At 37.2% G+C, this 27706-nt stretch overlaps 1 protein-coding gene across 3 annotated transcripts in view; it reads right to left on the bottom strand.

Moving 5' to 3' along the window:
* Window positions 1-592: 592 nt before the first annotated feature.
* The window catches only part of TIPARP (TCDD inducible poly(ADP-ribose) polymerase), a 45875-nt gene continuing 18761 nt past the window's right edge, over window positions 593-27706 (bottom strand). For 2 of the 3 annotated variants that reach the window (XM_013958016.2, XM_013958007.2), the window contains exons 2-6: window positions 25214-26214; window positions 10186-10354; window positions 8417-8598; window positions 2391-2666; window positions 593-1327 (exon numbers count right to left, since the gene is read on the bottom strand). In XM_013958016.2, coding sequence (XP_013813470.1) covers window positions 880-1327; window positions 2391-2666; window positions 8417-8598; window positions 10186-10354; window positions 25214-26151 — 2013 coding nt within the window. In that variant the 5' untranslated portion in view covers window positions 26152-26214 and the 3' untranslated portion in view covers window positions 593-879. Of the gene's footprint in view, window positions 2155-2390; window positions 2667-8416; window positions 8599-10185; window positions 10355-25213; window positions 26215-27706 lie in introns of all 3 variants that reach the window. The other variant, XM_013958026.2, reaches the window with a different exon arrangement.

The raw sequence follows: 27706 nt of genomic DNA, 5'->3' as shown, positions 1-27706 counted from the left end.
CAAAAGAAGGTTTGAGGTTTCTTTTCCAAGATGTATGTTCCATAAAGCTATACTCCTTTAATTCAGAGTGTTTGAAAGTAATGGGGACTGGATGGCACGTGCCCAGCTGCGCACAGGTTCAATAGCACGGACCTGGCTTTTGACAGCTTCCCAGATGGCATTCCCATCCCCACCACAAGGCCAGAGCAGAGAAAAATGATAAACTTGTTGAGCCATAAGCTGCTGTGAAGCCATACTGCTTTAAACCCTCATGGACTGTATTCCATACTAACCTTTTCCTAATTTTATTTAGGACTGATGTCAGAAAATGATGCATTTATTTGTACTGTTGTGTTTAATAATCTGAAGTACGAGCAGAATGTTAGTTTTGTGATCTCCCTCCATCTGTCTGCATGTAAATTTTGCTTAGCTCTCTAAATAAATTAATAAAAACTAATGGTTGGAAGAATCTCTTATTTAATATTCTTGGGGCAAAATTTATCTGTTTCTGATTATTTAGAAATGGCTATTCATCAGATTTCAAGATCAGGGCACAAACAATTTTCTCGCCACTGTAATATACACATAACAATTGAAATTATATGCACAAACATTTTTAAGCATGAATATTTACTAACATAAATAAACAGTGTTTTATAACAAAAGGCAGAGATTTTCAACTACAAACAACGGAAAGATATTTACAATTTGCACATACATAATCAAACAGCAAGTGCACAATTGGTCACTTCAGATCTTCTTTTTTGTATTTTGAGATTTCCTTCCTTCCAATCAAGTAATTTTAATCAGTTCTACAATGTCCAAATTTTTTCCACAAAAACTGCTACAAATGTCAGATAATAGAGTTTATTAAAATGAATAATTTAGCAGCACAGATTTTCAAATAGAGACAGTGTTGCTAACTTCTTCATATTGGATAATAAAATAAGGGTAGCTCTGATCATCATTGAAAATGACAAAAATCTGAGGCTCAAAGTAATTGTCCACACAAGAGTCATAGAGGTCACTAGTAATGCTGCCAGGGTTCACAGGTGGAGGTCTCCTCATGGTGTGATTGCCCACTGTGTATCTTCCTGTCAGTACTTTAGCCAAAAACATGTAATGAACTCCTTTGGGTGACCTTTTGGAAAAGTTATGAGAATAGCTTGCCTTTCTGGCAAAGTAACTGCCTTGTCCAAACATGGTAGCATGCTTCCCACAGACACGTGGGTCAAAGTTGTGCTTGCAGATTCCATCCACTACGTCCTGGGAGGTGCCGTGGAACAAATGCCTTTCATTCATTACTCTGTCAAGCCCAGTCATTTTTTTAGACATATATTCCTTTTTCCTGGAATAGAAAATGAGAAGCATAGATGAATATTCACTGTAGTTCTGCACATGAAAATGAATTTTCACTGCAGTTCTTAAAGTACAAAGTATCAGTATTATCTTCTGGAATACTAGAGCTGTAAGAGAGACATGAGAATATTTCTGCATGTATAACAGGATGGGTCTTCTGTTTTAAAATAAAGTTTTTGTGTGCATTTCATATTTTTGAAAGGTCCTGAACAATGTTACTGCTGGAGGCTGGAGTTCTGTCATCTGTATAGCAGCAGAGGCAAAGAAGCTTGAAAAGTGCCTGCTTATCTTTGGATGTCACCTTGAATGTGGAAGGAACTCCTCTTAAGAGCAAAAACAATGTCTGTGCAAGGATTAAATCCTACTGTGGCTTCAGAAGAGACCCTACAGAGATATTACTGTCAGACAGGGGGGATGAAGGTTCTCTATAGCGGCATTAATACTGTAAGAATTGATACTGTAAGTCTCTGTGCTCACACAACCCATCCTTTGGTTTCTCCTGAGATTTTGCATTTCTTGAGAAGGGACAGAGAATCCACAAATCTAATTTCATATCAATTACTAAATGACCAATGGATGATAACTTTCAAACACATCATCTTGGGTTCGGATGGAACTGATTGACACAGAATTTCAGCTTTGCTGGAGCACTGTCAGACCCTGGGTTGCCATGTTCTGGGGAACCAAGACACCAATGGCTATTTTTAAAATAGGCCTCATTTGATGAAGATGGTTCCTCCTCGGTTGGCTTGAAAGTGAACGGAAAGAACATCCTTATATTTTTCAACTAGACACTCTAGATTTACTTTGAAGTTTCTGTGAAAATGTATTTTATAAATGTATTAATAGCACATAAAACCTGTTAGGAGATTTCTGGACATGCAATCAGCAATATTTATTTTTCAAAGTTATTCAACTGAAGACTGCTTTTCTTCAGAAAATCCGGAGTTTACGTATTCAGCTTAATGATCAATTTATATTTTACAGCCAAAATCATTAATTTTACAGTGCCTCCCCACTATTGTAAAAAAATGATATTTGCATTATCTTACCTTTTATATTTCTCCCAAAGAAACTGGTTTTGCACTCTCAGAATTTTCAAAATTTTGTATTTGGTCTCTGGCACAGTCTTGTGAAACAGATTATAAATGGTTCTATAGCTTTTATCTTCCTTTGAAACAGGCACTTGGATGAAGTCCTGAGATGGATCCATACTAACCCAAGTCTCAGGGTAGAAGTTTGGAGAGGTAACAGCAGTTGGAGATAAGACTTGTGAAGCAACTGGTTCAGTTGGTGGAGAGGGTACTGGAGAATTGCCACCTAAAGTCCTAGTTTGGGAAGGAGAAAGAGTTTCTACTTAAACGTTCACAAACAGAAGACCTTCAAATTACGTTTATTTAGTCATCAACATATCTTAAGCAATTGCTGCTCTTTAGTTCTGTAACAATTTACATATCTTTAATGCTTGTTTAAAAAGAACATGCCAACTATTTCTTCTATTTTAATAGCTCCTACATTCATTAAAATTAATAACAACATTTTGGCTTTCATGGATGCAGTTCCACTTACAGAAATTGTACTGACTGGTGGTGACCTAAAAGCCTACTATCATCATCATCATTATTCACATTCTGGGCTGGTGGCAGGAGTGGTGGTTATACAACTAGAGTGCAGGCTGAATGCTACCATATACAACTATTTTACAAATTAGCTACGACCTATTAATGGTTTTAACATATAGCATAACACATACAGCGTAAGAAAAGAATATTAATTTGTCAACATTTGACCTCATTTGCTTAGAATACCATACAAGGAGTAGAAACATACACACCTTCTTGTACAGTATAAATAATGAATGACCCTAATTAATAACACTTTACAGGCAAAAGTTGCATATATTTTGCTACATTATGTATAAGAAGACATAATATGTTTTTAGTACTACCTAGTGTCATTCTGAGGAACACTCTCTTATTTTCATTTGCACAGGCCATACGTAGATTTGCATTTGCAGTTGCTTATTTCCATGTGATAGACCAGCCGCTCCTTTTTGGGAATGCTGCCAGGTAAGCAGTCAGAAGAGGGAGAAGGAGGATAGCTGCTGCCTGTAACAGCCATGGCAGAAAAGCAGAATGTCTGCCAGGAAGAGGAGAACTGACTATAGTAAAATCAAGTTGATCTGAACACTGATTGTGGAGCTGGCAAGATTTCATTCTTAATATAACTAAACCTTTGTGGAATGTTTCAGGCTTTTGAACCGTTACATGCAATACCTGCTAAATTTAGATAAAGAGTATGGAATCCATGGCTTATGTTCACCTGATTAAAATCTGAACAAGCAAGCCTTACTCAACTGAATAATCCTTACTTACTGGAATTGTCCCTGTTACGTCAATAAAAATACTTTGAACATGTAAAGCTTGCAGATTCAGGCTGTGGTTTTCAAACTTCAAGTACACAGATCTTCAGCTCCTGCAAGCTGGTGAAGGTCCCTTTAAGTTGCAAGAATAAATGGAACTATCTCAAATTTCACCAGATGATTATTTTACCAAAATATTCTTATAAAAAAGCTGCTCCTGACTCCAGGACAAACCAATAATGAAAGAGAATGTGTAAAGTACAATCAGAAGTAGACAATTCTACTCTGCTCAGGAAAGATCATGAAGTCACTGATATCCACTGCCTGACTTGAAAGATGCAAGTGCAAATCTTCTCTGTGCGGGGCACAGCTGATCTTAACCATGTTCATTAAATTTCTCAAGTCACTTTTATTCTGCTAACATATCAAAACCAAAATGTAGGGAGAAAGTCTGTTCTGATCAGGAGAAAATGAGGAAAGAGAATACTTGTGTAGGCATCTTAGGCAAGCTGAGTTTTGACAACTCCAAGGCCAAATCCTGCCTCCCTGAGTATATGCAATTGGATTTAGCACATAGGAATGACAGGCAAACTTGACCCTCTATCTTTGCAGAAAGTAAGTTTACTAGGGGTTATATAAAATCTCAAAGTTTTGCAAAAGGCAAATTTTCTACAGAGCCAATCTTCTAGAATCAACCTTCTTCTGTTCAAACATGATTCTATCTGAACAGCTATGCAAAATTGGTACTTCCTTACTCAACCAATCTGTCCTTAAGGTATACTGAGAAACAATTGCAGAGGAACTTCTGATTCTCCTTGCTTGTTAAACCTGCTTTCTCTGCAGAGCCAGTGTAACTATAGATAGATAACAAATCTATTGCTGTTCACACCTGAACTACAGAAATATCAGTTAAGGTCTCTTTTCAGAATCTTTAGTGCTGGTGATATGTGAGCCTGAAAGAACCTTGTGTGATTTTTTGTGTGAACCAGAAATAATTTCATGTGATTTTCTGACTGCAGGTTGAGCTTTTCAGGTCTAGAAAAAAGTTGTGAAAAAAAAAAAGGTATTTTTAAATTGAGACATTTGCTTTGGATCAGAGAGAGTAAACTGTAACACCACTTATACTCTTCAGAGCACAAATACTCTTTAAAATTTTGTTCACAGGGCTTTCACCTGCTGTACAAAACTAAAAGGAGACCTCAATTGATTTGCATTGATTTAACTGAACTCAAAATTCATCTATGTTTATTAATAGTTTAAAAGAAACCCAGAATATGGATTTTTCTAATAATCATTATTGAAATAGCAGCTACAATGTTATAATGTGGTTTTATTTATTATGTTTTTTTCCTCCTAAAGTCAATGGGTAACAATATTACTGTAGAACTTTACTCATTCACAGTAATGACGAAGTGCACATCAGCAAAAGTTACGGATTAGTAAGAGAACACAATAAAAAACATTGCATCCCTAGGTGCACTTTGTTCATTTATTCTGACTAGTTTAAATTAATTGTCAGGATCTATTATACAGAGGGAGCCATTAAAAAGTCAACACTTGTCAGCTACCACACATTAACCACTGTTTCTATTTCAAGTATTCATTTGTAATTTTATATCTGATTTGGGGGAGGGGAGGAAACCTCAGGTGTAACTATGTGATAAGTGCGGGCCAATACTGACTTTTTAAAGACCACTCCCATACCTTATTGCAAAATCTTAACAGTTTTTAAAATACTCTGTTGTCCCCTGCTAAGAACTGCTGGATTTTTAAGTGAGAATTACAAGGTCTTTGTATAAGGAAAATAAGAATGAGGTTTACTGAAGAACAACAGAAATTTCAGAACTTAATTTATAGATTTTATAGCTGTTTTAAATAGTTATGGTCAAACCCTTATGGGTGTAGAACACTCAATGGTCCACTAAAGTTAGCTAGAGTTACATGAGTTTAGCATCTCTCAAAATCATAGACTTAAACTGTAGTAAAACAGTCGCTGTTAGCAAGCATCAGGAAAATACCTTAAATTTTTATTTTTCACTAAGATCAGAATCAGAACTGCTATAACCAGAAAGTTCGTGCTTGCTCTTTTCATGTGCATCCTCCCAGTATTTCTTTACTAATTTTTGGTTTTCCTCCTGTAAGACCGTAGCTAAAAATATTTCTAACAACAACTTGTTTTGAGGCTCTGACCAAATTCACTTTCACCTCACAGTTAGATGCTGTAACAATTCAGCAAGCTAATGAGCATTCGAGCCCTAATGCAGCAGCTAAATCTCCTTTGATTGGCCCAGCATGCCAAGCTGCCAGTTTAATGACTAATGACTTCCACCCCTTTGCTAACGGGACAATATGTTCCTAACTACTGGACTCTAACAATAATGTTTCCAGCTGTGCTGGTGAGATCACAAAAATGGCATTTTATGAGTTCTAATCAAAAATGACTACAATGCAACACTTTCCTCACTTTGCCTTTGATGGGTGAATATGTTCACCCCCAGTTGCGATGACAAATAAAAACAATGGAATGCTTTAACTGATCTTGAAAATTATAAAATGTTTTTGAACATTCATTTTTATGGGACCTACAGCTGATGGCCTGGTGATCACTGAAGAGGGTGAGATGCAGAAAGCTGGACAACAGTTTTACAAACAAAGTACATCTGTATTTCTGATGTTCCGAGACCCAAAAGGTAAATTATAACCTTCAAATAACAAACAGAGCCTAGTGGTAAGGAGTTCCTCAGATTATGTTTCTCCTGAAGAGTGGTAAGTGAGTAGCTGCCAGAACTGTGAAAGCCTTGGAGGTCATGGATCTTCAGATAAGGTGTTCAACTGGGAATGGAAAAGCGCCCCAAAACAGAAGGACTGTAATGGCATAAGCTTTATTTTATGCAAACACAGACTTAGGGAATATTTCAGAAGTTCTGATGCTTGGTTCAAACCCATGGAGATCTCAAGTTCTCACCTAGTAAGCTTTCCTTTGAGGCTGCAGGCCTCTCACCCTTGTCCTCCTTTGACTTTGGGGATAAGATTCCACTTCCTCCTTCTGTCTCAACAGTTCTAGCTTGTATCAGAACACATGGAGAGTGGAAAGCCTCCTTTGTTAAAGGTTACTTATGACCAGTGCCATCTAGCAGCAAAGTGAGAGTGCCCTAAACTACACCGGCAGAAGCAAGACATCCAGAAGTCACATCACTCTGCGCATGCTGTTGACCCTGAGTGACAATTTTTGAAGGTATTGACTTCTAGTAGCAGTTAGGGCAGGATTTAGCCAACTTTGCTTCCCATAGCTGCAGCATACACTAAATGATGGCTTAAGACTGACATCTTTAAAGTAACTGAGCAACTACAACAGCTGTTGAGAGTGGCATACAGGATGTTCTTCCAAACAGGACTGCCCAGTTTGCAGTAGGAGGACTTCAAAGGAGAATGGATTACAAGGCTCCTCACATATTCTACCAAATCTGTGCTACTGACAAGGCTATGCACAACAGGATATTTGTTTTTTAGTACAGTATATATACACAGTTTTTAAGAAACAAGCTAAAATTCAGACTACATTCATTATAAAGTCAACTCCATTTTGTGGTCAAGACTTTCTAGATAGAGATTTGCTTTGTTAATTTTCAGTGAGACTTTCTGACATAGAGTTCAGTCCCATTTTCCATTTTTGGGCAAAATCTGACCTCAAAGTATTGGGAATGCCAAAGCATCACTTTGTCATGTCCAGTCCTAAGTGTGAGGCCAGAACTGACTGGAAGCTGTTTCTTCACATTGATCCTAAGGAACTTACAGAAAGTCTGCCCACTGTGTATCAGCCCCTGTTATATTCTATACAAATGCATTTCTGCCTTTGGGAGAGAAGGACTCATGATTATCAGCTTTCACCTTTCTTTAGACTTCTGTCCTGCTGTATGGATCACAGAAGAGCAGAAATAAGCCTTAAAGACATTCCTGGACCATAACGTGAGCTCTGATCTGCAAGCTGTTTTGAATTCATTGCTAGGCTGATATCCATTATTTATGTCAAGAGTCACTTTAGAACTGATGCTGAATATTTTTACTATTTCTGTGAAAGTAACTAACATTATTTCTCACTGAACATTTCTAGTTTGTGACTAAGGAAATCTACAATTTGTATAAGACAACCAGAGAGAACAGCTTTAAGTATATTCTGAAATTTATTCTTTACTTCACTGAAAATGTTCAACAGTATTGCGAAGTGTTAATCAACAGTAACAGCGTTTCATTTTATAGGAGGCTACCTAAAGATGGGGTTGGGCAAAGCTGTCACTTCTATACATTTAGTAATCTATTGCTGAACTGTTCAAATATTCTGGAATTTTTCCAAGGAGTAACTCCATGATTTTGATTGAGGAAAATTTCAACCACTTATATCCCATTTCTTTTTACTGGAACTGAACATATGCTCACAGAACCTCTCTCTATACAGGAATTCCTGAATTAGGACCCATATTTGCAGACAAGTAACTACTGATCTGGAAAAAAGAACATATGGTTAAATACAAAATTTGCAAATAGTTATAGTTACATGAAATGAATATGACTTAGAGGGTTTTTTTTATTATATCTTCTGATTTTTCTAGACAATGATACCTATTTCCTTGCCACATCTTAAGGAATACAATTCTAACGGACAGACCAACATGAAGGAACATTTGAAATTCGAAGTTTTCATTTTGCTGGGATACATACTGTAAAAATGGCATCAGCACAATGCATGAACGAAGAAGGGGTCTCCTCTTGATTTCTCTTCTGAAGCATGCATTTTGTTGGAATCCATCTTTGATATTTAAGATATACTGATTATGCCAGGTAACAAACCGAACCTCTTTCAGACCCCGACAGCTGGCTTCTTCTATCAGTCTTACAACAGGCTGTTTTGAGAAATATTAAGAAAACAAAAACATGCACAACATAAATTACATATTCAAAAAGAAACAGGTTTGCCAGATGAACAGATTTAACACAGGTATTTAGGAAAAGGATCCCACTTATTAGTGTATGGAAGTTCTGGAACTACCTTTCAACTGGAGCAGCGAGGACCAAAATCTGTAACTACTTTTAGGATAGAGATTGACCCATTTATTAAAGGTGATTGTATAACATGGTCTATGAGACAGCAAATGACTCTGGATGTTCACATCCTACTTTGTAATATCTTTGGGGGACAGATAAATAAGCTAAAAAATAAAAAGCTAAATGTCAGCGTTAAGAAGCTTGCAGAAAGCTGTCTCCCTTGTCTTAAAACCAGATTTCTAGGGATTAGAAATGACTTTCTTGAAGCTGACATGGGCCAGTTTCCTCTCAAATTTGAGTCACCTTCTATGCCTCAAATGTTACCAAGGATAATTCATGGAGCAGTCCAGCAGGGCATAGCTCTGATTCTATTGCTTTTTCTGCAAACCATGTTCAATACTGAAGTGCTCAACTATCTTCCTCAGAAATAACTCTATTTAAGTAACTTTCCTAAATGTTTAAGACTTTAGAGGAAAACAGACTGAAAATGTAAAAATATTACCAAACCTATTTTACAAATAGTCCACAGTTTTATTGGAAGCAATTAATTCCACTTTCTGAGTACCAGGGCATTTTGAAATCACTGTTTGGAGACATGTTGGAGGTTTAGCATCTTTAAATGATACTGAAACACTGGATTGTTCCGTAAAACCGGTCAGATACAGCCATTTTTATTTCTCTTCAAGACAAAAATAAATGTAATCCTACAGGTTCAGACTGTGCTCAGCCATCTTTCACACGAACAGAAAAAGAGGGCTGTCTCTCCTGAACAGGCATTCCTTCTGAATGGCAGGGAACGCTTAAGAAGAATTCTAGACAATTTCCCCCCTGCAGCAGAATAGATTCACATTAACTCAGTTTGGGTGCCCAGACTGCATGATTGAGTCCATCAGTTAAAATTCCATACTCCACCCCAGATGACTAAACTGAAACGAATGGGTGTTGACCAGAAAACTATGCAAGGATGGTAGATGGTCACATCGAAAATACTTAAACCCTACCTTCAGCTTGCTAGTGTTAGTCACTCAGCCTCTACTTCCTAGATGATACAGCACAGTATGTTCCTAAAAGTTGGATTAATATTTTAAAATCACTCCCAAACCTCTGTTCTCCAGAGGCTTTCTACATCTACCCTTTGCAACAGAACATGTGGTAATTTGGCTGTAGGCTGAGCTCTTCATGGTCATAAGGTGTTGGGTGAATTTAAATAACTTCGAGACAAAATCTTTGGTCTGTTATAGATTAGACTCCCATTTGGGCAGAAAACTATCCATCTCCCTGTCAGTGAAAAGCAGTGGTCCCAAATAAAGGACATATTATATCTTACAGAGCTATTACTTTTTTTTTAAGCAGAGACCAAGTAATATTCAGACCACCTGAGGATAAAATGCTAGTGCAGTTTTGCATTATAACCCAAAAGCATGAGTCTGGAATGTGTTAAATACCTCAGAGTATTCTCTCCAACCAAAGTGGTCCCTGCAGAAGTATTTCCAGACTGTGTAGTAGTTGGAGCTGGAGCTAGGGCAAGAAGGTGTGGACAGCCTCCGCATTTGGTCAAACTCAACAGTTTCATATAATTTCATAACATTCAAATCCACCCAAAATTCATGTCCCCTGGAAAGAACAAGAAAAATAAAGAATTCTCACCTTTTGTAATTCACTCAAAAAACATCCAGAGATATCAAAACAGACATTCAGAACTACAGTTAGTTTAGACCTCCTCAGAGGCATCCTGAGCCTCATGTCACACAACCCCAATAACCATAAAGATGTTCCATGAGCCTGAACTGGGCACACAGGCCCAAGTACTTAGAGTAGGACACTGAAGACCTCTTTCCCCTTCTTTGACTTGTCAACGTGGAGAGCAGTGGAGCCTGGAGCCTAACTCTGCTTATGCTTTTTATGGAGAAGAGGGTGTAGGGTCCAATCACTGTATCAAAGCTCAGAGAACACCAACAGTCATATGCATGACAGGGCAGCAGTGCTTCCACCCCCTTCTCAAAGACCGTCCTGCTCTTCACTGCAAAGTGGAAATTCTCTGCACTAAACACATACAAGATAGTCAGGGCAGACTAACTCTTAAGAGGTTTCTATAGACAATGGTGAAAAAACATGGTCTATGGCACAGAGAAACAACAACAAAAACCAGTCTTCCTAGTCCAGTGATATTAATTCACTATGGATGAACTGTTGAAAAATTAATATACATATCCTTGACATTTTCAGCGCACTATCTAAATGAATACATCACACAACCATATTTGATGAAGTAGCCACATACTATTCAAAAGGTTATCCTTGCGAAAGTTAGTGCTTCAGGGAAGAAAAGAAAATGTAAATGTCTTCAGATGAGGAGCATCTGCTGCCTATCCACCAGAGAGTTCATTTATCTTTCATCACATGCAACAGAAGAGAACTGGCATAATATGAAAAGAAAAAGTGATTTCATTATTATGGAGCTTAGGCTGAGGAATATTGGCTTGTTTTCCAGCTAACTGTATCACCACTGCAAAATCAACGCTAATAGGCAACTTCATGTAAAGTGACTGGCATCTCAAAAGGACATGACATAAACTGGTGCTACAGATTAAGACTCGGAGATTATATCCTTTATCTAAAGAAGAAAATAAAAGTGTGCTTCCTTTTTTCCTTTACAAAGAAGTCACGTTTAACAGTGACTTTAGAATAGTTCAGCAAACAGTTTCTAATGTTGTTTTATTAGTCTGTGATAAGAGACACAAGTCAAATTAAAAAATTCTTTAAGTAAAGCATGGAGTTCTAAAACTATGCTTATCATTAGACAATCTCAAGTCCCTGGTTTACTAGCAAACAAGACTTTAAAACAAGAAATTAAAAGAAAGTAATACATTCATACCTTATAAAAGCCAATTTTTAGAATAACTAGGATTAACATATTTTCAAAATAATGCTGTTTACATAATTAGTTTTCTACTTTTACAGATTATTTACAAGTCATCAGCTTACTGGTTTTCATTAGCAGCTAATCTTCTGACAACTGGAAATACAGCTTTTGAAACTATATAAAATATTTTCTTTGAATTCTTAACACTAAGCAGAAATAAAGCTGATACTTGAAATCTATAGTTTATTTTAAAAACTTTGGTACATTGATATCATAAACATTGAAGTACTGTATATGAAATTTGCCACATCAAGTGACAGCTATTTTAAACATCTGTAGGACTTTATGAATACTGATTTGCTTGAGAATAGCTGCAATTTTGCTAGCTATTTCACACTGTCGCTGCTACAATCACTGAAGAGTTTTATTACAGCATTTTAACAGAAAACTAATGAAGAGTTCAGACTTTAAAACATGATGATCAGCTGCAACTATCCTTCATTTCTCAATAGGAGTTGCAGGTGCTTAGTTGTTCTTAGTATCTATTATCATTTAATTGCATTTGGATCTGTGAAGTGCTAACCACATTTTGAAGTATTAATCACTTTCCTGACATACAGGAAAGGACAACGTGGCCTGTTCTTGTGGACTCACAGTCAGGGGAATTGATCCAATGTTATCTGAGGGAACTTTAGATTGCTCTCTTTGTTTTCAATAAGCTTTAATATAGACTTAAAAGAAAGAGTAGTCTCAAAAGTTACATCAAATGTCTTAAAAATGCAAATACAAGAGTTACTTTTTAAAATCTTGGGAAAAAACACCCCCAAAACATTCTTCGTTCATCTCCACCAAAGCCCAAACACCAAGTGAAAAGCAGGATGAGTTCTGGCCAGTTCGTTTCAGGGACATGACTGAGAACTTTTGGTCTCTGCAGGAACAAACCTGCATGCAGTAAGAATGGCTCCAAGCAGTCAGTTTTCTTCCCCTTTATACTGGCAAGTTACCATCCAAAAGGACCATCTTGCCAGTTCAATGAACATGGTTCTCTAAAAACTGTCATATAACAACACTAATTAAGATGAAAATTTGTCAAGATGACACACTATAGCACAAAATCTGTAGAAAGTTTAACAGTTTGTTCCCTGCTTGCGTCAATGGCATACAAAATCATTACGGTCGGAATACAAGTACGGAAACAAAACAACTATTCCGAGTAGGAGGTGTAGTCTAATAACTCATGTCTTCTCACCAATGCTGCATCCTACCCACAAGAAGTTTGATATACTAATTAAGGCTGACATTCCACAGTACATTTCATCAATGAATGGTGCAGACACCCATGCTACTCAAGAAAACGCTTCTCTGCAGCCAGTCTTATTTAATGGTAATAGTCTGTATTTTCCATAACAATAGGACGAACAAGACAAAGGTCAGATACAAGTGATAAAAGACAGATTTATTCAAAAGTAAACCAGCGCTAACCAAAATAAATGACCAGTATGAAAACACTAAAATTAAATGTAGGGCTTAAAATAAAATACACACACTTTCTGCAGTGAAAAATAATAGCAAAATCACCCCACCTTACTGGTATGTAGTCATTTTGTTCCATAACAGCAGACTACAATCTACATTATTTGAAAACAATGTGTGAAATCATGAGGAAATCATCTCTCTGAAATACCAAGCTGTATTATTATCTGAAGTATCTGCAGACAACACCATAAGCATGTTATTTGGAGTGAATCTCTTCATGAATATATTTTAATGCTGTTTTAAAAGCATTTGCTTTTTCTTATCAAAGCATACATGCTCTGATCATTCTGAATTTCAGGGCCTAATAAAATTACCATTTTTGAGAAAAGCAAGTTTTGAGAGATTGATATTGTTTCATATTATTCTTCTGGAGTGAAGAGTTGGAATCACTGATTCTGGGTTCTTTTTGTTTCACCTAGCAATCCAAGTCCTGAATCAAGAATCCCCCACACACCATGCTGTATATTTTACGAAACAAGAAGGAAGATGGTAATTCTTAATACAAACCACGCGCAATCTGAGCATTCATTGTCACTTCATTCTATTTTCAAGTCAAATACCATAACAGGGTTCCATCTACTCCAAAAACTTTGATCTCTGAGAAACTGAAATGAAATACAAAACCTTTTTTATATGTGAATTGTTTTCTTTTAAAGGTGTAACCCAGAGTTTTAGTTAATGTTATTATAATTGTGTGTTGCATGTGGTATGGTGAAACAGATGATGAAAAATGTTTGCAGTAGCTCTATTAATGCAGTGTAAAGTAAAGGGAATCTGAAAATTGAAATATCCCTCCCTATACTCTATACATAATAAAAATAACCACTAGCATGCTGAGCCCTTTTAAAAGTAATCACATACTGGTTAAGAGCCTAAGAAGTTAAGAAAAAAGTCCTTAAAATTTTGAATACTGCAAAAGAAACTTCACAAGTACTTGAAAAGTGGCTGGCTTCTGATACATGACTTGGATATTTCTAACATGTACTTAACTGTGTTAAAATACAGAATCCTGCATGCAGATGTAACTATGTAGCAGAGCAATGAGAATCAAAATAATGCTATATGAGGGAACTGCGTGAAGGAAAAACATTTTTTGAGATGAACACACTATGAGACTGCTTTTCCTAGTGCTTTTACTGCAGAGCAAGCAGATCTTCAGTATAAAACTCCTAAAAATCTGGCTTAATGGATGCATATTTGAGTGCACACATTTTCTAATTGCAGTACTAGTGGGGAACTGTAGGGTTTTACATGTAGCTTTCTTCTGGTAGTGCTATAATGAGAAAAAAATCAATTTATTCTTTTCCAGAGTAGGAAAAGTTTACATACAATTTCAGTAAAACAAGTTGCAATATTTTTTTTCCTACATTAAATAAAATCCATCCACAGCTGAATTTGCACCTGTGCATCTTGTAAGACTCTATTCAAGATTTACAATTTTGGTAGCTAATGCTAGCTTACACTGAAAATAGTTTTGCTGAAAGCTAAACATTTTTTCAGCAAAACTTGTATTGAACTTGCCAAATTATTTCTTTCACTACTAAAAATGCAACAATTCTGTCTGGTGATTGGTTGTTTGGGTTTTTTTTGTTGTTGTTTTTTTAATGTTTCTGTAGCTCACTGCTTTCTGCCTCTTCTTTATCAGATCCATCTCCCCTTTAAGCAAACTGAGGACGAATGGCCACTGTTCAGTGACACATGTTGACAATTCACTGCAATAAGAACACAGGCATCGAGCAGCAAGAGTGGATTATTACCCCTTCAAACATTCTTGAAAGCGTATGTACAGCCTGAATTTAAAGAATTTGAATACAATACATTGAATGTTCCTGTTTTCTCCTTTCGAAATGGAAAGGATCAATTTATCTGACTGTAAAGGTCACAGTGTTTCTCTAAGCAACCCACCTTTGGTGGCTGCCTGTTACACAAATAGAACAAAGGTCCTCTCGAGACTCCCACGCATCTAAGGCTTTCTTGCAACTTGGGTAAAATACTAATGTATCACCGCAGTTAAAAGATGGGGACGCCAGTTCTGTGCAGTTACTACCTGGTGCTTACTTAAAAGTTTCTCTGATAGTAAGAATTCCTGATTAGAAACCAAAGCCATTCTTTTCAATTATGTCTTGAAGAAAAAAAATGTGGTCAAGATCTTTCTGAGTCACATACCATACAAAAATTGGTATGGCATCCTCTATCCATTTCCCATAGCTGTGCATAGGAAAAGGCTCAGCAATTTCTTTCAGAATATAACACAGCAGAATCTTCCTGAAACTAAAACTTCTGCTAAACTAAAAAGCTTTAAAAAAATAGTATTTCTATTTTCCAAGTTAGTGAAGGGCTTAGAATCTACTTTCCAATAATTTTTATGGAAAATTGGGTGACCAAATTACCTAAACATTCTGAAATCTACTCAACAGTATTTTAGTTTTTCCCTGAATACTTCGACTATAGCACTTAAAACTCCAGACGCATTTTCTACCTAACATCATTTGGAATAACACTGCATTGTTTTATAGAGCTGAAGAATTTTAGACAAATGCATGTGAGTGACTACATCTGAAAACCAGACTTTGTGCCCACCCTATGTGTGATTTTTTTTCCTATCATTGGGAATAAAGATACTCTTTCTTTAAAAACCTTGACTTATGTAAAATGTACATTACTTCAATGTTTATTTACATTCTTTAATGATTTATTTCTACATTCATACAATTCATAAGTATTCATCTTTTTAAATTATAACATGTACAGGCATTCATGCATTCATGCTCAGAAATGCTAAAAGATATTCAGCAAGTTGTTTAATAATAGCTCTTCAGTTAAAGCATGTCCTCTGCATATTAAAAAGCCTATTGCAAGCTTATATAATGCAAAGCCATGAAAAGAAATGAATTGTGACTACAACAGGTGATTGCATGATTAAATTTGTGATTTCAACTTTAAGATACCATTGATGGGAGCAAATGTGACAAAGGTACCTCTCAACTGCCCAAGGCCTAAATATGGGACAAAGACCCCAAATTTAGGATTCAAGAAAAATAAGAATGCTGTTCTGTTCCCTGAAGGGAACATGAGAGAACAAGTAGCCCATAATGGTCATGCAATTGCACAGCTAAATGAACCACAAGTTGATGCTCACATACAATGGTGATGAAACACCTGAACGCTGTGACAATGACAGCGGCACAAGAAATGCATACAAAAACAGGAGTGAAAATCTTTTCTTGTGAGCAGAGATGAAACAGACCCATCCCAACCATTCCTCTGAATTGCCTCCAAAAGATGAGCTCCACGGAATGGAGTCCAATGCTCTCTATACTTTTCTAAGGCAGTTTGTAGTAAGGTAAAGGAGACAAAAAGTTCTCTAGTGTTGTTCCTTGTAGTCTATGAAGTCTATATCTGGAAGCATCAGTGTCTGGAGAACAGTGGAAAAGAAGATGATGAAAACTAAAGTTTGTCAGATGTTTGGGAAAGCAGGAAATTTATTCAAATACCTTGGTGGGGCAAAGTGTTATTTCCATCGTATCTTTGCATCATGCAGCAGGAACAGCCTTCAGTATAGTTTAAAACTAGTAAGAAAAACAATGCTTTTTTTCTACAGCACCCTCCAGCTGAAAACACTAAAGCTCTCTGCAAACACCGTAAAACTTTGCCTCATCCTGCTTCTGAAGTAGACAGTCACTACCTCCATTCTACCCCGGAAAGACAGAGGCAGAGAGAGACTTAAATAGCTTCTCCAAAGTCGCACTGAGAACCTATGACAGAGATGGGAACAGAGATTTCTTAAGAATTTCTCTTCAATGACTAAACAAATAAAGATCTCTGTTTATTATATAAAGCAGTTCAATGGAATTATTTTCATTAAACGAATGAACATATTGAACCCTATTAAGAATAAAGCAAACATACAAGGAAAACCAAATCCTGTACACCTTGACAGCAGCAATTCAAAGTAAAATTTCACAGACGTTCTCAAAAACAGAGCCTGGTCCCCAGAATAAGCTACTTTTTTTCTGTACCCTTATTATAAGAAATAGCACAATGGAATAACTCCTTCAGGACACTGAACTAGGTAAGTACCCATACCAGCAAGTCACAACATTGAGGTCTTTTGTTAGATGAATGTGGCCTGCTAAAATAAGGATGATCTGGACTCATTCTTCCTTGCATTCTTCTTAAGAACTTAAATTTAATGTGCGATTCCTCTATGCTCTTTCCATTTAATAATACAAACGTTCTGTATATCTTACGTACAAATAGATGATCAGGAAAAATATTTTTTGTAAATGCTATGAAAATGCATGTGGTTTCAAACTCTTCTCCTAAGTTCAGTTACATGTCATGAATCTTACCACAGAGTTCAGGAAAAAAAAAAAAGAAAGAAAAAAAAGCAGCACACCGATCAACAAAGGTCTGTACAGGAAATGAAACTCAGTTCCCATCAGAACAGCTGTGATGCAAAGCAAGATTGAGAGCTAAACACTACTTAGATGATGAAACTGTTGATTTTCTCTCTATGACTAAACCAGTTCCTCTCTGAAATAGCAATAATCTAAAAACCACTCAAGAGAACAGATGAACTTAAAAGATGCAAACAGGTATGAAGAACTCCCATGCTTAAGTTTGCAAGATGAGTTAAATCAAATTCCGTTACCATAAGAGATAAAAAAAAATAGGCATTTACACTTTCTGGTGACTGAAAATTGGTAACATTTCATCTTATTTGGGGCAAACAGTTTGGAGTTGTTGGCTGTAGTACAGCTTTGGGTCATCATAGGGGTTTATAATTCCAGAGGTGTTCAAAATCAGAGCTGTCTGAAACTATTTCACTTAAGGTATATTGTCTTAATAAGATCTCTCTTTCCAAGCAAAGGTACTGGTAGTTTGAAATAGGAACATCAGATCTGAGACAAGAGCAGCCCAAATTTTCTCCTAGTGAAACAAATACTGACTCCATAGGAAGCAATAATAAGCAAGCACCTGGTTAATACTGAGTGAAGTGACATTCCTTCTTCAAAAAGTTTTTCATAACTTAGCAATAAAAATATAATCAAATCCTAGATAGCTGCTATAAGGAGTGTGAAAGAGAAACAGTATCCTTCCCTCACAGCAGCACTCTTTGCATCACGGCAAGAATGAGAACACAGGCCAGTAAATAGGATCTACAGTCTTGATCTTATCAGCATCTCATCATTCTTAAACTGAAGAGAGGGATGGCAGGTGAAAGGACAGGAAATTAGTTTGGTATTTTACTTAATTTGTCCCCCCCCCCATGTCATACTGCTTCTCTCAGCTATGATTGTAAGCCACGCAGATCATATACAGTAAGAAAGATTCAGAAAAGATAAAGATGCTACAGAAAGATTTACATCCACAGCTAAATGTTCCATCATCAGAAAAACTTTTTTCTATCAGTATAGTAGTTTTACTGCTTATCCTATATTTTACAAAACAAAGTTGAAAATCAGGGGGTTTTCTGCCTTTAAAAAAATGATGAATGGGGGTGCTTGAAAAGCTATGTTCTATAATTTTCACACAGTGAGAGGGTCTAGCCTCAACTGCATATTTGTAATTCTGAAACAACTATTGGGATATTGGTCCTGATATATACAGACAGCTTAAATGAAAGTCTGGCTGAGATCTTTTTTCGGCAGAAAAAAAAAATACACACAAAGATACCATCTCTGGATCAGGAGGTCACAGAGGCAGAGATTGCTGGAAGACAGGAGAGCGTACCAGGGAAGTATCAGTGCATGTTTGTTCTGTTCTTACACTCTTCCCAAGAAACCCACTGTGGGCCACTTTTGGACATAAGGTACTGCGTTAAAATTGTCCTTTGTCGTGAACTACTATTAAGTTCTTACAAAATCTGTAGCAATGAGGACTTCAAACACATTCAAATCTTCCAAGGATTACTGCATGTACCATATTTCATAATTCGAATCCAAGTTGCACCTTCTATTTGTACTAGAGGATAAACATGGATGTCCTTGTCTGAGGTACACTGCTGGTTTCAAAGTTTCAAAGGTCTCCTACCCGCACCAGATGAGGGTATGTTTCGTAGAGGGTTTTTGTTTGTTTTAATTTTTATATCATTGCAGCCACACGAAGTAGCCATAAACTGATAAGCTGAGTTTGCTGCTGCTCCAGGACACCAGGATCAACTAACCCATTTGACTCCCTACGAAAATTTAAAAGTGAACACTTATTTTAGTGTTTGGAAGACACCGTAATGAAACACACTAAGTGCTATATATATATTAGCAAAAGGAAAAGAGTTTCTGACTATCACTTCAGTGACTTTTCCACCATCTTAGAAGTGTAACCTCTTCATTTGAAAATGTAATGAACAGAAAAACTTTTTTTTTTCCTTCATTTTCTGCGGGGTCAGGAATCTGCGGCAGATATTCTAGAGACAGCACATGCACAACTCAGTGACAAGCAATAGAGCTGATAAAGGACAGGGTTTTCAAACTGCTCAAGAGATTCATTTTTAAAAAGCTGCAATGAGGAACATATTCTAAAGCACTTAAGTGACTTAGGAGGCTAAAGCCTCATTTTTCAAAAAAATATAAATGCCTGTTTCATTTTTTTGGAATTCAGTCCAGTTTCAGGACTTAATTACTGAAAAATACCTCCGAGATTTATGACAAATAATGAAACTGCATCAATTTAATCAATACTTTACATAGCACGATCATATACAAGTCAAGTCTAACATTCACTAATGACCACCAGTTCTGGATGTTTCCATTTCTGAATGTCCCAGCTGGATGTTTCAAGTCACATCCTCCAAATGGGGCTTCCCAAACAAAGTTATCTTCTTTGGAACATCTGACTACAAGTAGCAAATTTTGCAATTATTACTCAAATCAAATTCCAACCGATTTCAACAAATATGAGTACTAACTGAGAAGGAAGTCCAGGATCACTGCTCTTGCTAAGCAAACAATTGTAACAGACTCTTTCTGTTCCTCATCCTTAATGAGCTGGGCAGGCAGACAATGCTACAATACTGTGATTGCTGGATTACCTGTCTGGGCAATCTGTTTTAAACAATTATAAATCTTTGTTTTAGAAAGGACTGTTTTATTAACATAAGTACACACAGAACAGACTGACCTCAACCTGAAGCCAGGTGACAGCTGTTTCCAAAACTGTCATCTGTTTACTGACGTGAAACAAGAAAAGGTATATACAAGTGATTGCTACTAACTCCTATGACAGCTTCACCTAACACTTGTAACTTCCCCTAGATTCGTATAGCCAGAAGCCAATTCGTTTTATTTCATATGTAAATGGTACCATAAAGCAGGGCAAATATGAATCCATTGAAATGTACTCTTATAAAGCACAAGGCATGTACTTCTAAAATCACTTCATGTGCTTTTTATTTAGTGTCTCTGTATTGCATTCCTTCTAGCAAGGAATTAAAAAGAAGTTAAACTATTCAGCTGTGTATATTCAACAAACACCACACACAAATCACTAGACTACTTTTCAGCTGTTTTCTCATCTCCGGTGTTATCAATAACATGAGTTATCTCATACACTGTGGCAGCTGTGCAGATCAGAAAGATAACTTTGTAAATTTAACTATTCAATCGGTCAGACCTCAGTCAGAAGTCCCTGAATGAGTGAAATGATTCCACTGGGCTCTGTACGATTTTTAAATTATGTAAGCACATTCTAACAGCACCAGAGAAACAAATTATCCTATGAACACCAGAAGCAAGGAAAAGTAGTTTCCTGCGGATTTATTTTTGTCCTTACTTTCCTTCTCTTCCCCGGTTCCTCTGTACACTTGTTGATAACTCCATTCGGTAAGAGACAGGATTTACTTTGACTTGGTCCAAGAACCATGCATATATACTGACCAGCTAGTCAACCGCAGCCAAGCAGAACAGATGCCATTCGAGTTCCACCTACTTTTCCCTGAGTGGGGGCAAGTGTTGCGGCCTTTCTGTTCTAGCTACCAAACAATTTCATAAAACTTACGGAAATTTAACTACACTTGAGACTTTTATTTTTCTGACAAATTTGACTGAAATTGTATGTTAGGATTCATGTGTTATTTAGCACAGACACAGATGTAGGTGGGGGTAAAAGGAACTGAACAATCACATCAGCTTCAGATTTCAGAGAACTTGACTAAAAAAGATCATAGTTTGAACTACTACACTTTATACAGGGATATTTCTTTATTTTTATAGAGTGCTGCTACATAAAAAATTAAAATAACTATGAGATGCTACTGTTTCATGCGAGCTGGGATATGCTGAGGTACATGCAGTAGAACAGATGCTGCAATTGCCGCTGCACACAAGGACACCTCTCTTTGTCAAGAGAGGGGCTGCAATCTTCAGCCAAAGGAGGGATCCGATGGGCCAGGAACCGCACAGTTGTTTTAATCAAATCTTAATGTAATAAGTAATGATGTGTATTATTTTGAAAAGCAACAAAGGCATGATTGGACAGGTGTGTGGGGGGGGAAACCTGCTCAGTTCTGCAGCCAAGTATTTCCCCTTACTAAAGGGCATCTTAAAATATGACAGCTTGGGTACTCTCATGCTGGAAAGCAGTACTTGGCATTGGTCTCTCAAATACTTAGCTGAAATCTGGAAATTCTCCAGGGCCTCTCCTCACACGTATGAAGGAAACTGAGCGCTCGTAAGTATTTTAACCTGCTTAAGTTCATATCCCCTCTTTGTTTAGAGATCTTGATATTTGTCTATAAATACTTCATAGATTTAAGAAAGGAAAAATATAAATAATTTATCATTAATCTATATATTCAATTTAAGGACAAACTGCAATAACTGATTATCCAAGACGGCCTTATTACAAAGAAGGAATTAAACGAGCTTTACTACTTTTCCTACTTTAAGATCATGTTCCCTTAGGTGAAAAACACCAGCTGAATGTTTATGTTACACTACTCATCTAAATAACATTGATGTGAGGCAAGATTTATATAAATATCTACCTGAAGAAAATCATATTTGGATTTAGAGCTTATTCTCCAATTGACCAGTGGCCCAACACTTTCTTGAACAGCCCAGCTTTCCTGAAGCAGGCACAGTGATGATATTATGGATACAGACTGCAATAATGAGTTGTTATGCCACATAAACTGCATTCAAAACAAAGGAGAATAAACAACTCCCACCCACTGGTTACTAGTCAGGCTGGCTTCTGCTCGGTCCTTCTTGGACATGCAAACTGCTGAACAGACATTTCCTTGTTGTATGCAATCTGTATAGATAGGCCTGCAAAGCTAGTCTGACCACAAGAGATTAATAGCTTTAGCCAAATAATGCGGTAACCATGTGAACACTGAGCTGCTCTAGCATGTTTGTGAGTCTCTCAGCAAGGTTCAACACGCTGCTATCTGCATCTTGTTGCCAGGAGACACAACATCGCCTTGGAATATACGGAAAGCCAGGTTGCAGTGACCACAAGTAAACTCCATGAAGGCTCCTACAGAGTCCAAGTAGTCCACATCTAAAGGTTTAGAAGGTTCTTACGATGTAAGATGTTGTGTAAAAGAAAACTCGCTATGACACACAGTAAAACATCTCCTCCATTTCAAGACCTTATTTAAAGCCATGTTAAGTCTAAGTTTTAAGGAATATCAGATTCACTGTTTGAAATCAGAAGCTCTAGCCTTAAAAAAAAAGTTTCATTTCTAGGTTCTTATTGATACTCATCTAGAAACCTGATGGTCTTTCAAGGGAAGAAATACATACGAGAGTTACAAAATTTGCCGATTTATAATTCCACAGTAATTTTTTACATAACCACAGGAAGAGTAGAGGTTTCTATAAATTTATAGCAAACATCCAACCTTTGTATTCGGGCATGATTTTGTAGCACTGATTAATGCAAATATCTTCACAATGTCATTTGAGGCTGCAGAATCAGCACCTCGATACAGAAATTCAGTTAGAAAATACTGATGTTTAAAATAATTTTTAGTCTCAATAAACTACTTTTGCCTGAAAAAAGAGTCAGGCAAACATCCACTGGATAGCTAGTTCAACTTAACCAGAGGAATGCTAGTTTGTATTCAAAGAATCTGTCTCTACTTCAAAAGCACAGTTTCAAACTGACTACGGAACAAGCAGTAGAGTTCTGACCCAGCGCTCCCGGATTTTCTGGGATCATACTGCCTCTCTGACTTTATTCACGGTAACAGAATGTAACGTGTCTGACAATAATCCTGATAAGTTTCTTCCCAACCAGTTCAGACAGACAGAAACTCAGTGTACCAAGATGCCAAAATACTCACCAGACTGGAAATCTGCAAAATAAGTGTAAAGGCAGACAGCACTATTCAGCCAGTTTTATTACAATATGGAGATAGGATGATTAAGCAGTTATGAAGCATTGTTTCTTTTTAATCATGCTTGACTCCATAATTTAGAACAGATAGATCATGGGCGTAGCAATGGATTCTGTGATATATGCTTGAAAAATAAAAAGAACTGTTTGCTCACTTGCACAGAGCTCAGATTTTAATTACTTGCATGGGCTTGTCTTATTCCTTTGAACATTTGCTATTTCTATTTTCATAAATCTTTTAAAATACCTGGAAAAAATGGAAGTCTCTCTGCTGTAAAATATGGTTTTTTTATTTTTTAGAGAGATTGGCATATTTTTCCAAGGCAATTCTATAGAATATGATTATTCCCTATATTGCATAATCTATTTTATTTCCTACTTCATTTTCAGTGTGGGGTATCTATATTCTGGTATTATTATCTTCAACAAAAAGGATGAACTCCACATGGGAATCTGTAGGTTGATAAAACTTGAGTTTTAGGGCCTAATCCAACATCCAGTTAGGTCAATCTGAAGACTTGCACTGACCCCAACCATTAGATTAGGTCTCTGATGCCTAATAGGAAATCACAGCATAATAAATGAAAATAAAATAATTCTGCCCTAAAGCATTAAGGAAGAAGGGATATACTTCTTCAGAAAGTGGAAGGAAGAAGGGGCAATGAAAAATCCAAAAAGATTCAGATGCCAAAGAAAAATTTGAAGTTTTTCCTATACAACTATGGAACTGTTGTTTTGAACCTGACTACTGCTAGAATTAGTTGCACCAGAGGCTTACAGAATACGGAAGGGCAGAAAAAATATGAGAAATCTGTATTACATATTTCCTCCAGAAAAAGAAAGTATTCGGTACTCAGAAAACTGAGAGTCTGTACCCTGCACTCACAAGAACACGGACTACATAGATCTGACGATCTTGTCAACACTGTCACTCTCCATTACTACTCAAAATGGAACCTGAACTATAAAAGTTGAAAGGAGTTTTGTTTTAGATCTCAGTGTGCAGAATCTAGTCCAAACTGAGAACCTAATCAGGGAAACTTGAAAGATGCTTGTCTACTCATTTTCTGAAACTAGAAAACACTACTACGTAGAGGAAACAATGACTTCTAATGTACAGTTTAACATTTTTAGGTGAAACTACTTAAACAGTAGATCAGCATTTTGGAAGGTGTTGCTCAGGTTGCTCATAGTCAATTAGCTGAAACATCACCATAAATTATCAACCATATGAAAGTGAACACAGCACCTAACTTTAGTTGCTTAGAATATAATTATGAAAATTGTGCTTGCAACGCATACAGTCAATCCGGATTGACAACGGCAGAAAGCACTGCTGTATCATTCCTGTTTCAAGCACTGCAAAGGTTCATTCATCCTGCCGCTTTTCAAATATAGAGACAAGACTAATTAGGAATGTCAAGAACAAGTACAGTGTTGCACAACAGTCTCTGATGACTCTCTCAGTTTTACAGAATTGAAGTTTTCTCCTTTCACATGCTTCAAGTCCTTCTGCTGCAAATAATACCTTCCAGATATTTAGCAGTAGTCTTAATGGGTGTGCAAGAATTTTCTGTCTGTGGCAAACTTGTTATATATTATTCAGGTAACATCACCAAAGGGTTTGGAAAATACTTGTATATAACATATCAGAAAAAGAATATTTCGTAAGTACTTCTTGGCTAAGCACTCTTGGCTTTGCTAGTAAGGGAGTAAATTCAGTTACCTACCGATATTTCACTTTGATCCTGTCATTGTCAGGGTTGCAGTAGAGTCTTTCCAGATGTTCCTGGGAATCATTGGTCACGCTTTGCCAACTCTGAGTTGTTGTCCTTCTCACTTGCCAGTGATATGGCAACACTGTGTGATGTTTGGGACAATCACTGCCATAAACACAAGTGCCCTGCAGAAAATCCACACAGATTTCTACTCCATCTTCCTGATGGGTGTGATATTGCAGTTGGTTCAAGAGTTCAAATACCAGATCAAGAGAAGCTTCTTCACTTTTATCCTGGAATATCCCAGCACTGAATTTATCACTTGGGTTCAAAATGTATTGCATTGGACAGCTGTTCTCTTGGAATAAGCCAGATGTATAGCTTTCTAGAATCTTGTCTGGGAACAACGGACAAGCTGCAGCATCATTAGAAGGTGCATGCAAAGGATGATCCTGGAATGATTCATTACTACTATTAGCAGCAGTTCCAGTAGTAGTTTCTGATGAGAAGCCTTGCTCTCCTGACTGAACCTCCTGCTCAGGATGCCCAGAAGAAGGATGAGCTACCGGCAGTTGACTTTGTACATCTGGAGCTGTTGGCATCAGCACAGTCACATTACTTTCTGGTTGGGGGCACGAAGAACCGAGTTCCAGAGCCTTTTTCACAGCAGGTTCACATAAATCACTATCACCACCACCTTGGCCTCGGGGCACAAAGACTCTATCCAGAGTTCCAGCTCCCAGCAAACTGGTAAAGATTGGCCGCAAAGCCCGGAGAGTTTCTGTGCCCAGTCTCTTCTGCACTTGCTGCTTCTTCTTGAAGCAAGGCTTCACCGGGGGGATTTTTTCAGACAATCTTACCTGAGGAGGAAAGTCCTCTGAGGGAGGGCACTTCATTCCTGGGCAGTGAGCCTGCTGCATGACACACGCTGGCTTTGGTTCGGTGTCCATCAGACACAGACTTTGCTCTCTCCAAATCACTTTCAAATGTCCCAGAGCCTCACAAGAATCAGTCTAGGGCAGAAAGGAAAACAAGACAGTTAATCTCTCTAATTGCTCATGGTTGACACGAACAAGATCACCCCTGGAGAGAATTTCAAGCCAGCAACAGCAAACTCCTCCCCTCTCTGTGACTGTGGGTAGCCCCTAGGCACGTAAAGCATGAACCCAGCTAAACTCAAGCTAATTAATCCCAAACACACACTCATCGTCTTCTCACACATGAAGTCTCAGAGACACTCAGGCACGCACAAACAGTCCCTGGGGGGGGCAGGAAGGGGGGATGGAACTGATGCCCTCCTGCCTGTGATGATGTTTATTATTAAACAGCGCTTTGGTTCATCATATTCCACAAAAGTAAGCACTGCATTGTTTGGTTTTGTCCCTCACACACAGACCTGAAAACAGAAGCATTAGCAGACATATAGCCCTGAATGTTCCCACCACACTTCAAAACACTCATGCACCATTTCTTCCTCCCACCAGACAAATGGATAGACCTATACATTCTTATTCTATTCATATATATCTTCTCTCATGTAATCTCACACTTCCCCCAGTAGCATTATTAGAGAACTGCCGGTTTCACATAAATGAGTGGCAAACTTCATATTGACTTCAACAGGGGCAAGGATTTAATCCTTGGTTTTATAAACACAGTAGTTCAAGCACTTACACCCTGTTCCTCCTACTACACATTTGACACTCACAGTCTCATATGCGTCCAGACACTCCCACTTCATACACAGACATTCTCACATGCCCCCACACTCTCTCACAGTCTGACTCACAGGCATATACTGCACTCAGTCACCCTTCTGCGACACACCGAGCTCATTTGCCTCTTGTAAATTAAACTGAAAGAATTAAACTGAGCAGTGAAGAACATAACGTGGCGTTAGTTACTTCGGAATACAGAGAAGTCAGTCACTAAAATGGGGAAAAATAAATTTACTAAATTAAAATAAAGAATACGTCTAGTAGGTCACCAGAAAGCAAGGTGTATACCTTTTAATCAAGAATTTTGTAATATTTGATTACATTTAATTAAACACTCTTCAGACTCTTCACATACAGCCTCAAAGCTTAGAGCGGAGCACATTAAGTATTACTTCCTGAAAATACACATTCCAAGCAAAGTAACTTCTCATTTGAAGCAAATTCTCAGAAGACTGAGATAAAAAATTAGCAGTAATTTAATGCTTAAAAATTTGTTCTTCAAAATTCCTCATTGAATCTTTTTTATTTTGGAACATTCATTTATAAGGTTTTCATGCTACCCTGCGAAAGAGCATTATCAGCACCACCAGGAAAAAGAAAAGAAGTTGTACCTCTTTGGTTTTCTATTTTTAGGTTATATTAAAAACAACCAACATATTTGTTTGCCACCTAAAAACAAATTCCAAAATTGCTGGAATCTCTATTATTCTTCCACAGGCGTATCAGGCAGCTCTCTGTCTAAGCCACCATCAGTACCTTAAAACTTCAAGCAATTTCAAAGGTCTTA

This window comes from Apteryx mantelli, chromosome 9, assembly GCF_036417845.1.
Source record: "Apteryx mantelli isolate bAptMan1 chromosome 9, bAptMan1.hap1, whole genome shotgun sequence".
Taxonomy (NCBI): domain Eukaryota; kingdom Metazoa; phylum Chordata; class Aves; order Apterygiformes; family Apterygidae; genus Apteryx; species Apteryx mantelli.
Note: the sequence above shows the minus strand (reverse complement) of the source record. Positions and strands in the feature narration are given on the sequence as shown.